A 12288-nucleotide genomic window follows, 5' to 3' on the forward strand; every position below is an offset into this window, starting at 1 on the left:
TATGAAACAGTGGCCACACCAGCAAACAGATCCCCCCTCAGGCAGCCAGGAATATAAAGTGACATCTTGGGAAGGACTGACCAGATGGTGGTGCCTGGAGGAGCACCTGTCCCTCAAGTGGGTGGGTGGATGGGTGTCAGCTGGCATCTGTCTGTCTTGGCTCTGGCCTTAACTTTGCCTCCATTTCTACATTTGTAAAGGAGGGAGCAGCACTAAGTGCTAAGGGGACTTCCCACTTTTTGAGATATTTCTGCCATAAAACAAAACAAAACAAAACAAGAGAATCAGCCTTTCTAGTCTGGCCAGTGCCTACAAACCACTGGGAGGGAAGATAGGAGGGGAGGGTGGAGGGCGGAGCCAGAGGGCAGGCGTCACGTCACAGACATTTCTCCATAACTGCCTTTTCCACTTAACTCTGTGTCAGAACATAAAACATAGGCAAATACTCAACACAGACAAATACTGAAGTCAGAAGGATTCATAAGCACACAGCTCCACGAGTCATCACCAGATGGACATGCCACGCACCAGCACTCACATCTAGGGACGGCCACCTCGTGGTTTAGTCTGCGAGTCCTATTTCCTCTTCTGTGAAATGCTTGTGTCTTTTGCCCATTTTTCTATTGGGTTGTTTTTCGCTGATTCACATAAACTTGTGTATTTTAGATACTAATCCTATTCCAGTCATATGTGCTGAAAAGATCTTTTCCCCACTCTCCTTATGGAGCCTTGAGAGAAACAGAATTTAAAATTTTTAATGTAGTTGAATTCATCACTATTTTCTTTATGGTTTGTTCTTCTGTTTTAGGAAATCCTTCCCTGATCTCTGAACTGAAAGATATTGTTTTCTTCTAAAAGTGCTAAATTTTTCTCTCTCGTGTTGAAGTTCTTGGTACATAAGGAGTGGTTTTTTTCTGTTTACGTTGTAAAGACTATCCTATCAGATATTGTCTGCATGACTAGCTTGATGATTCTTGGCTTTTGCTCTTTCACGTAAAATTCAAAAGAGCCTGCGGGGATTTTGTGTGCAATTGTACTGCATCCGTACCTCAACCTGGGAAGATCTTTGGTGTCGTTTCCAGGAGGATCGTGTGTCTCTCCATTCACTGTGGTCTTCTGGTCTTCTTTAACTTTCAATAACGACAAGATTTTTTTTAAAAATTCACCTTTTAATTATTGATTTCAATTTAATTGCTCTATGGGGAGAAAGTCATCTATCTGATTCCAATTTTTGAAAGGTGGTGTCTTCTTTACGGTCTAGTGTGTGATCAAGCTTTGTAAACGTTTTCATGAATTCAGTAGCTGTGCTGGGGGAGTGTTCGGTGCACGTCGGTTAACTCGGGCTCACGTTGTACTGTCAGAATCTCTTTGTACTTGTCTACTTGGCCTTCATTGAAAGAGGTCTGTTAAAGTTCCACTGCAACATCTGTTACATTCTCTTAATGGTTTGTTAATTTTTTCCTTTATATATGTTTGAAGCTATGTTTTAGGTGCAAACTTAAATTGTTTTGTCTTCTAGTGAAGCATTTGTCAATAAGTGATGACTAAGTAATTTCCTGTAAAGGTTTTTTTCCCCACTGATAATAATAATGGTGTATTGTTTTGTTGGATTGTATTTTCCTAGAATAGTTTTTCTATTCTTTTAATTTTTCTAGGTCCTTATTCTTTAGGTGTGTCTCTTGAAAAAAAAAACTGATATTTTTTTTGTTTTTGTTTGCTTGTCTCTTTGTTTAGCTTTTCTTAAAAAACCTTCTGACAGCCTTTGTTTTTTAACTGGAAAGTGTCTCTTGCTTTGATCACAATTACCCACAGATGTAGACTAATTTCTGTCATCTTATTTTAATTGTCCTGATCTTCAAGGGTTTCTTTTCTTTTTTTTTCATTCCCTTTCTTTTGTACTGATTAATCTTTTCCTGTCACCCACTTTCCCCTCTGTACCTTTATGGAAGTTATGAACGTGAACATGTTTCTGATAGTCACCACTTTGAAATTTTAACATGTACATTTAGTCTTAATTCAATATCTTTGCCTTCCTCCAGAACGATACAATGACCTAAAGGATGTTTTAATCCCCTCAGCCGCATCCTAATCTTACGGATGCTGTTGGTGCCCATTTAGTTCTGTTATGTTAATCCCAGCAATTAGATAGCATTGATTTTGATTTTACAAAGTTTGTTTTCATTGACCCAAATGTTTAAATTTTAATGTAGTCAAAAATATCAATGTTTTCTTTATGATTTGTGCTTATGTTAAGGAAAGAAATGGTAATTCTTTTTGCTCACCATTCTTTTTTGCATTTATAGCCTTCCTTCTGGGATCATTCTCCTTCTACTGACGGGCGTCCCTTAGAAGGTCACAGTTGTTTGTCTGACAACATCTGTAACTCGGGAGATCCTCTGGAGGTTGAGCTTTAGGCTGACAGTTGTTTGCTTTTCTTTTGCCACCACAACTGCTCCTTTACAATATTCCTTCTCTCTCTCTCCTCTTGGAAGATTCTCTTTGGTCTTTGCTTGGACACGTCTAAATTGGATTTTGGTTGATCTAGTTGGGGATTCGTTGGGATTCCTGAATGTGAGGATTTTTTTGCTTATTGATCCTGAGAAGTCCTCTGCGCTCACCTCTGAGAAGCTTCCCTCCCTCCATCCTACCTGCTAACCCCAGGGCTTCAACCGGACCTGTGTTCTCCCTTCTCAGTCCTCCTTATCGGTGCTTCTCAGACTTTCCGTGCAAACAAGTTACCCAGGGTCTTGTGAAAATGCAGATTCTGATTCTGGGAGGGGCGGGCTGAGGGTCCTGCCACTGAAGAGCTCAGCTCCGAGGACAGGGTGCGCAACCGGGGAGAGGGGCGGGGGCAAGAGCTAACCTGCCCGTTTCCTGCTCTGCGGCAGGTGGGGCCGGGGTGCCTCCCCGCCACTCTGAGCTGCGAAAGAAGAGGATTCAAGATCCTCCGATCTTGGAAGAACAAAGAGCCAGAGGTGCGGGCGTCAGCAGGGCGGCCGTGCAGGGCTCTCACTAGAAGATGCCAGGAGTAGCCTCAATGGCACCTCCCTGGGGGCTCCTGGAGGGAGACACCGAGGAGGTGGGCGGGGAAGGCACTCCATCCCCGGCTGTGTCCGCTGTGAGCAGAGCCCCAGGGACCACCGTCCGCACGGGATCTAGCTGTGCGCTCCCACTGGTTTCTTCTACTTACTATGGCTCACTCGTTTCCAGTTTCCCCACTGCTAACTCTCTAAGTAACGAGCTTCCGGGCTAACATGGCGCCCATTTACCCCCAGATACTCAACACCCTCTGCTGAGACCCAGCGCCGCGGGGACCGACAGCTCTGCTGCTCCTGGCCCCCAGCTCTGGCGAGGGCCCCTCGAAACCCCATGTCCTCACCAGCCCAGGCTCCCAGGGAGGCCGCCGGCCCGGCTGGCTTCTGGTCTCGATCCTGCTCGCTTCCAGCACCCCTTTAATGAGGGGATGCTAAGTAAGGGAGTGACTTGGAAACTTTGGAGAGTAGAAATAAGATTCACACGTGAGGGCATGCTTGGCATTGACTGATTTCTCCCAGAAGAAACCAGTTTCTCCCTGGTGTGATCAGTACAGGGACAGGAAGAGCGGAGCTGGGAGAGCGGCGGTGGGAGGGAGTGGCGGTGGGAGGGAGCGGCGGTGGCCGTGCTGTCTGTCTCGGCTTCGCATCTGCTCCTGCGTCCTGAGTTGTGGCCACCATGGTCCTTCCTCGTGTCTGAAACTACACCCGACCCCTCGGGCAGGACCCGTGGGCGGCCATCCTGGAGCATTCTGGCCCCCAGCCATGACCAAGGTCAGCAGCTGTGACAGGCCCAGTCATCCAGCAGTCCTTGGCCTCTCCGAATGCCCGAGAGCTATGAGCTTCCAGAAGGATTCCGGTAAAACAAGGGCCGAGGCAGGCGAGAACCTGGAGGGAGACTGGTGAGGGTGGGGCCCTGATTCCTTCATAGGTTAAACCAGAAGGCAGGAAAAACTACGCACATTTTAGCTCTAGATGAAGAAATGCTCAGCTCTAAGAAATGTATTTTCTCAAAGTCTGTGCCTGATTTAGGAAGGAATTAGCTGCTGAGATGACAGTGGGGTGTGCGTCAGCCACTGGGGTTGAAATATTCAAATGGTGTATTCAGTTACCTTATAAAATAAATTAGTACTTCCTGTAATTATTATATCTGCGTTCTAAGAAATGAAGCTTTTAAAAAATTCCTACTGAATATTAAGCTCAGATAAAACTGCCTTCCTGGCCGTGGTCACTCGTCACCATTTTATTTTGTTTTGAACGATTCTTAGTGATGGTCCAAGTCTTCCACTTTCCATTCCTGCAAGAAAAGCATTTATCAAGGTCCTGTTCTTCTGTCCTAACAGCTGCTCCATCACACGTGCGGTGCTGGGGAACGCAGGGTCCTGCACAAAAGCCCTTTCACGATAAAAAACCAAGTGTTTCAAATCTCTATCAAACTCAGTGAGGCAACCATGTAATAGCGAGCTATAAATTAGTTTAAAATCCGAAAACAAATTAAAACTACCCATTTTTAAGAGATACTGAGACAATCACATGGAAAGAGCAAAACAACCAACTGATTTTAAAACGAATCAACCAAACCAATCAAAGTCCCTTGGCCTCGCTAGGTGCGTGTGCCCTAGCCTAGGGAATTCAGACCAGGAATTCAGGCCTGGAGCGCTGAGGCCTCGGGCAGCAGGGAAGCACAGGTCTGCCATGGGCTGCAGGTCTGAGCCTCATCTCAGACCTGCTCTGGGGTAAGCCGCCCCTCATGGCCCAGACCACCAAGTGTGCTGAGTTCTGAGTCTGCTTTTGCACAGATGCTTTTCCAAAGGCACAAGACCACCAGCCATGGGGAGTGAAGGCTGTGCCACCCTGTAAACCGGCTTCTCCTCTGATCTCCGTCACCCCATGCGGACGCTCTATTGGGGTCCACGGAACCCACACGCCACAGTGCTTGTCCCGACCCCACCAGTGCTATGCTTGCTCACCCCACATGGGTGACGGGCCCCCTCCCCGGGTTCCAGCACCTGCCGTCCCCTGGGCCACAGCCAACTGTCGTCTGGGATGGGGAGGGCAGGCATCCCCCATGTGGCATCAGGACGGCCCCCAGCCCCGTCTCCATCAGCTTTCTCTGACTTTTGATTCATGTGTGTTGCTTAATGAGGATTTTTTAAAAAAGGAAAAGCCGTTGGTTTTTCTTTTCTATTCAATAGAAATGTCCTGCAATGATAGTGAATTGAATCTCTGTACTTCCAATACATACATGTACTCAGTGTCAGTGAGTTCTTATAACTCTCCCTGCCCTGACTTTACGTCTTGAGGTGGCCGGCTCTTCACCTGCCAGTTCAAAAGCGCGAGCGTCTGCACAAGACGGGCGGGCATCGCTGTCACCTGCGGTCCCTCTGCCTGGACAGAGCCCGCCCCCCACTGGCTCTCCGAGAGCAGCGCACGTGGACCCGCCTTCCCAGGACAGAGGACACTTCTCAGGTCGGACCTCAGCTTGCCGTGCCTGCGGCCGTGGCACACAAACCCACCCACCTCTTCCTTCTCTTCCCCGCACCCCGCTGCCCGGGCCAGCAGCGCAGACCGCGCGGCCCAGCCTCTCTACAGCCCTGTGGCCTGCGGGCCCCTGCAGTGCGCTCGGGGCGTCCAGTCCTCCAGCAGCGACACTGCGCTCAGGCTGGAACCCAGTCCGGAGCGGCCCCGGGCGTAGGGTGCGTCCTAACGCTGGAACAGAGCCTTGTCTGCCCCACGGGCTCCCAACAGCCTGGATCTCGTGCATGCATGGACCCTGCTCCAACCAGGGCCTGAAAGGGAGCATGTAGCTTCACCAGTTGTTCAAACGCCCATCCAAGGTATCCCGGCAGACCTGCTGATGGCACATCACCTGCCTGCTCAGGTGCCCACGGGGCCCAAGCTGTCCCCGCCCACCAGGGCAGGCGCCAGGGACAGAGCAGCCCGGTGGCCCCCGCCCGAGGCCCCATGTGCGCAGGAATAGCCGGACTGCAGCCCCAATCAAAACAATTGGACATCAGGCCAAGTCCTCCACAGGAGCAGAATTAGTGCTAAGAGATTAAAGGTTATTCAGGGCCATATGGATATGACACAGGTCAGGAACACTGAGAACGGTATTAATATTATGTGTAATATTAATGTTAGTAGCGATTGACAGCAGCATGCAGGTAGGAGGGGAGAGGTGACGAGAAGAGCGGGGGAGGGACAGAGTAAAAACTCACATCTGGGTGGGGGATGGCGTACTGTCCCTGGATCGTGTAGGCCTGGAGAGAGAGAGACAGCGTCAGCTCGAGAAGCGGCGGCCACGTGTCCCCCACCGCGGCCTCCCCTGCGGGACGAGGGCCCTCCTCGGGGAGGGCTTTCCTGCAAGCAGGCCCCGGGCCCTCTGGTTAAGGCCTTCCCCCTTCACGTAGGAGAGGCGACCCTCCCAGGGCCCGGGGTGCAGAGACTGGGGGCAGGGTCCTGGCATCGAGCCTCCCGGGTCCCTCGGTGGCTGGAGCTAGAACCAGACGCACGATGGGGTGGGGCGGGGGAGGGGAAGGGCCAGGCAGCCGGCTTCCGACTCTCCCCTTGCTCCTCAGCTGACAGTATCTAAGGACAAGCCGCTTGACCCTCGCTATGAGTCACTGATTATTAACCCTTTGAGAATTTAATCGGCTATCAGAGTAAACACTTTCAGGACATATTTACTCCAAGAAACCCAAACAACAAAACAGAAAACTTTAAAAGGTGACTCAAAACCAATTTTGCGAACGCTAGATTAAGTAAGAAATGCACCCAAATCAGCCACAGGTTGGCCGATCGTCTTCCAGCCTCAGAGGACCGGGCGGCCGTTGTGACTTGGGGGCAGCATGCTCTTGGTGGCACAGCTCCCAGAGGGGGCTTGTTTTGCCTTCACTGTGTCACTTGCCTTCAAGACAGTGACTCGGAGTAGCCGCAGCGCGTGTGTGGGCCCCGAAGCCTCTCCCACCGCCCGCCCCGCCTGCCTCAACAGTCCCTCAGCCAAGATGCTTCCAGAAACTCACAGCCAAAAAACAAACAAACCACACAGAGTCGAGGGAGAGTAAAGACAAAGACTTGCCACTGGGACTCGGTGACGTGGAACATGCGGCACCAGCCATGCTAGGCCTGCAGGTGGGGCAGGCGCAGAGCCCCTGCCCGAGTCTGGGGGAGGCCCGGGCACCTCGTGGGAAGGAAAGGAACCTGATCAGAAGCAGCACACATCGGGGAGGCTGTGCGTGCTCGGGGCCGTGGGACCAGGCACTGCGCCAACGTGTCCCCGAGTGTGACAGGCCCTGGGACAGTGCTGCCCATGTGCTCCCCGACTGGCAGTTCTTTATCCCAGACACTTTCAGTTTCTGACTTATCATCACTCAGGTGTATGGTTTCTAGTTCTACTGGAAGTGCACGGGCGGCCTACCATCATTTCAGGGCAGAGGTACAGACAGACGACAGGTCACAGGCTCTGTCTGGATGAAATCTTTACGGACCGAAACTGCTAGGATGTTAGGAAGTGCCTCTCAGCAGCGGGGACGTGCGGGCATCTTCACAGGGACAGGGCAAGGGGGGAGGCTCTGAAGCCTGGGTGTGCAGCGCATCCTGCACGCGGGCGGGGAGGGCCTGGGGCCTGGTACAGTGACCCCTCTGCCCACTACCTGCAGCGCCGTGGTGACCCTCCTGTGACTCTGTCCCCCGCCGACGACCAACAGTAGTCAGTCACTGGCCACACTACCTGTCCCCAGGGCACAGGCGCTGGGTTAAGGTGCTGAGCCCCTGCGAAGCCCACGGTGGCGGTGACCTCGCTGTCCTGACTGGGGGTTGGGTGATGCCCTGCTTTGCCGGCCGGGGTGGGGCTGGGCTGGGCCCGGGAGGCTGCCAGGCTCTGGCTCGTGTTAACACGCCTCCCCTTTGAATAAAGCCCGCGCTTCTCCATATGGAATCATCGCGGGGTGGCTTGCATGTTGGGGCTGAGGCCACGCAGGTAACTCACCTGCCACTGATCAGGGATGCGTGGCAGGAAAGGGGCTCTGAACGCGGCGGGCCATCTGCGGCTGCCCTAAACCACGGGGCTGCTGGAGCCGCTGCCCCCTCCCCCCGGGAATTTGCCACAAACGCTGCCGCAGGAGCTCAGACCCTGCCCTCACCTCACGGGGCTCAGCGGGAGAGGAACCGGACAATGTTCTTTTACAGAGCAGAGAAAAACGTGGAGAGTTTGTGTTTGCCTCTTTGCCTTTACGGCCCTCCCGTCCTGGGTCATCTGGGAAGTCTCTGTCTTAACTCTCCCTTGAACAAGGCACACAGCACTGCCACCTGGACGCAGAGCTTCTCCTGGCACACTGGCCTGGCCTTTGCAAAGTCCCTCGACCGCGGCTGCCGTGACCCCGCTGTGAAGGGACAAAGCGAGCTCCTGGCGGACGCCTCTGAGCCCGATGCCCAAGGGCAGAAGACAGGGCACGGCCCCCGTCGGTCCCTCCAGGTCCCGCTAAGCCAACCACTGGCTTCAGACAGAAATCTCCGTGCCCCCTGGTTTCCAGGCCCTCCCTGGCGGGAGAGAAAGCTCAGGGGCTCCGACCAAAACTGCAGGGGTGTGAAGTGGCCATGGCCGGCCTGCTGGGCCTGCGGCCAGCGTGGGGCAGGGTGGAGAGAGAGGGTCGCCCCTGTAACGGGACGCCCAGCTGGCCTCTCCTTCACCCTTGTCTCGTCCCTCCCGTGCTCCTGGGGGGAACTCGTGTGTGGGAAGTTGGGAACGTGTATTTCAGGGGAGATGGGGCCGGTTCTTACAGTCGTAGTTGCCCCACCCAGGAGTCATAAAACCCCTGGGAACGCTCCCAGCCCTTCCTGCCTCCGAGTTTCCTAAAAACACCAGGAAGCTAGACTCGGGTGGTGCTGCCCGGCTGAGCAGGCCTGAGCCCGGACCAGGGTCCTCCTGGGCCCAGACTCCACAGGGCGTCCGCCTTGGCCCTTTCTGTCTGCGGACGCTGCCCGGCGGGTCTCTCTCGCGGTGGCCCGCGTCCACCCCAGGGCCGGCTGCGGGCCAGGAGAGCTCTACGTCCAGCGTGCGCGGGGGACACGTGCACGTGAGAAGGGAGAAAACCTGAGTGCACTAACGGGCAGCGGCGGGGGCTGTAGTAAAAGGCTGAGGTTGGCAGTGGAGGCCGAGAGCGGGTCGGCTCTTACCTGACCACCTGCAAAAATGACAGGGGTGGAGGCGGGCTTTGGGCGGTAGGGGATGGTGGCACCTTTCGGTGGGGACTAGGAAAAGGGACAGGAGAGGGAGAGAGAGCGTTAGAGCAGCTTCGCAGCCTGGCAGTCGTGAGGCCTCCTTCCGAGCCCCCCTGCCCTCCCCAGTCCCCAGGTCCTCCAGGGACCACCGCCCTACATACAGCCCCAGCAGGAGGCGGCGGGTGACGGGTGAGGCGGGCAGGGGAGCGTCTGCCCGCGCACGTGACCCTCCCAGGCGCCAGCACAGGCGCCGCGTTCTGAGAGGGGCGCACCCCCTCCTTCAGTCCTCGGGAAAGAGCCCCCGGGGACTCGGTGCCAGTGCCGGGGCTTCGCGTGGCCTGGGCTGATGTTCAGTCGGCATAATCACGGGAAAGTTAGAAACATCCAACTTCGCTATTTAAAAAAAGAGCCATCATTTAATGCACCTTAGAGTCCAAATGAAATAGTCCACAGTTGTGATGCAATTTGCTACAATTTCCTTTCATTATTCTGTGTCCAAAAGTATAGGATTCATATCTTGGGGTGAATGATATTCTCAAGCACCAGAAGTCGGCCAGGTCCTGATGATGTCAACCAGACCCCTTGGTCAGAAGCAATCAGGCCCTCCCCTGTCCCCTTGCCTGGGTGACCGTCTTCCCTGGGAGCAAAGTCCACAGGGCTGGGCCCGGGCTGTTGTCGGGAGTCCTGAGTCAGCAGCAACACCAGCCAGAGACAGAGCTCAGGCACCAGGGCAGCCTGTCTTTGCTGTGACTTCCTGAGGCCATTGCCCACTCAGGCCCAGCCACCTGGCGGTGTGACCTCAGAGTGACCCAACCTAAGACACACACAGGGAGGTGGGGACAGCAGAGGGGTTGGCAGCTTCAACTCTGCAGCCCAAGCCACATCATGCGACTTTGTCCATGCTGCATGCCCTTGAACACACTGTGACCTTGGATGTGTGCTGTGTGACCTTGAACACAGTGTGACCTTGGCCTGCTGTGTGACCTTGGATGTTCTGCGTGACCTTGACACGTTGTGTGACCTTGGCCAGCTGCCTGACCTTGTGGAGAGCAAGAGGGGCTGCTTCAAGGGCCCGTGTGCTGACCGCGTGTGGGTGACGCTGGGCTCCCATACTTCCGTCTCCGGCTCGTCTGAGGTCGTGTCCAGGCGCCTCTGCAGCGGGGTTCTCTGTGGTCTCAGGACGATTAGGGGTCACCGGGCAGGAAGCGTGACTGCCCTGAGTGACCGTTTCCGCTGCAAAAGGAGGACTCGGTCCAGCTGCTGCCCCCACTCCATCCCTGAGCTGGGGGGTGGGCTCCCCACTTCTCAGCCTCAACTGTCACCTTGCTCCATGGTGCACTCCGATCCCGCCGACAGCAGGGCCCGCCCTCCGCTGGCCCTAATGGCCATGATGCCCAGTTCCCTTCGAGCTGACCTCTGGTGGAGGGAGGCCTTCTGAGCACACGCCCCCCACCCAGGGCTGCAGCCCCGACCCTCGCGTTCTCCACCGACCCGCCACTCCTCGAGCAGCCCCTCCCTCCTTCGGTAGTGATTTCATGGGCGGAGCCCCCACCCCAGAGCCCGAAACTCCAGTCACTCTTCATTTAACATCGGACCAGGGGCTCCTAGCTGTGGTGACGCTTCCTCCCCCATAAGTGGCTGCTCCGGCCTCCAGGGGCTTCATGACACCAAAGGCAGGAGGCCTCGTCCCCGTCCCTCGAGGACCGATCACGCCTGCCCGTGTGCTTCAGCCTTCACCGTTTCACAGCCCTGGGGGCACCAGCGCCCCACAGCCAACGGGGACAAGCTCTCCTGTGGGGTCATGTCTGACCACAAACGTGGCACAAGCAAGGCCACGTGGGAGGGGTCCTGAGGAGCCCACCATGTCCTGTTCTGACCTCGTCGGGGACATCAGAGGCGGCGTCCCTCCTGGAGCGGTTCACGTCACCCCGCCTCGCCCAGGCACCGCTGCCCACCAGGCTGCTTGGGCATCTGCCGCACTAGGGGTGCTGGGCCCTGCTCGCTCTCCACCCTCACGGCCCCTCGCGGTCCCAACGCTGGGACTGAAGAGAACTGATCTTCACCGTGACCAGCGTGTGGGGAAAGCTTCAGAACAAAATATCTAGAAAAGTATTTTTGATTTCCCAATATCATACTTCAGGAAAATAAAAACGATACAAATTTTTTTCTAAGGAGTTGGACATGGTGCTTTAACACCAAGTCAAGTACGAAGGAGGGAGAACCCCCCGCTGCCCCCCCCTGAGGCCAATTCCTGGGGGAGACTGCTGTCCCCTCAGGCAGACACTCCGTCAAGGGCTTCGGGCATGGGGGGAGGAGGGCCCAGGTGGCCAGGCCACCAGCACAGGTATTGAAACCTTGCGTTTGAGGCACGATGACTTCATTTTAGCTTAAGAAAGACCAGCAACGATTATTGATAGCTTCAATTAATCTTGCAGCAGTTTGGGTATTGATTGAAACTTAAATCTTGGGGGTTTTTCCCTCAGATTTTCAAGAGAGGTTTTTTCCTGCTCAGCTGTGCCTTCCTTGCTTCTCCTTTGGTTAATCCTTTCGTTTACTTCTTTCTGTCTTCACAGCTGGGGCATTTTCGTGTGCTTTTCCTAAGTCCTGCCCATTGTACCTCGGTGGTGTCTCTGATGCCCGCAGGCTGGTCCCATGCAGTGGGGTCCTGTCCATGGCGTGGGCCTCTTCACTCCATCTGCATCTCCAGCCCAGACCTGGCCCCAGGGCACACCTGCACCGCTTTTAAGGACTGACCCTTTGCTGAACGCCCCTCACACCATGGACCACTAACTCTTCATCCAACTCCAGAAATGAGGGGAGGGGCTCACGCTCCCCACGTTCTCCGTGGTCTCCCCAGATCCCCAGTGAGGACGACCGACCCACCCGAGGTGGCAGGAGCCGGCGGCTGCCCCCCCCATGGAGCCTGCACCCCAGCACAGCTCTCATTCAGGCCGTCCCTGAGGCCTGTCCTCACACGACCCTGACCACATGAAGCCTCAGGGCCCCGACGCCTCCAGCGCTCAGCAGCCCCGGCCGG

General features: G+C 54.9%; 1 protein-coding gene across 10 annotated transcripts in view; it reads right to left on the bottom strand.

The window, feature by feature from the left end:
- The window catches only part of PCBP3 (poly(rC) binding protein 3), a 211537-nt gene that overhangs the window by 9170 nt on the left and 190079 nt on the right, over positions 1 to 12288 (bottom strand). For all 10 annotated transcript variants that reach the window (XM_060100331.1, XM_060100338.1, XM_060100336.1 and 7 more), the window contains 2 exons: positions 9207 to 9281; positions 6251 to 6292 (listed from right to left, as the gene is read on the bottom strand). In XM_060100331.1, coding sequence (XP_059956314.1) covers positions 6251 to 6292; positions 9207 to 9281 — 117 coding nt within the window. The remainder of the gene's footprint in view (positions 1 to 6250; positions 6293 to 9206; positions 9282 to 12288) is intronic.

The sequence above is a fragment of the Mesoplodon densirostris genome, chromosome 5 (assembly GCF_025265405.1).
Source record: "Mesoplodon densirostris isolate mMesDen1 chromosome 5, mMesDen1 primary haplotype, whole genome shotgun sequence".
NCBI lineage: Eukaryota > Metazoa > Chordata > Mammalia > Artiodactyla > Ziphiidae > Mesoplodon > Mesoplodon densirostris.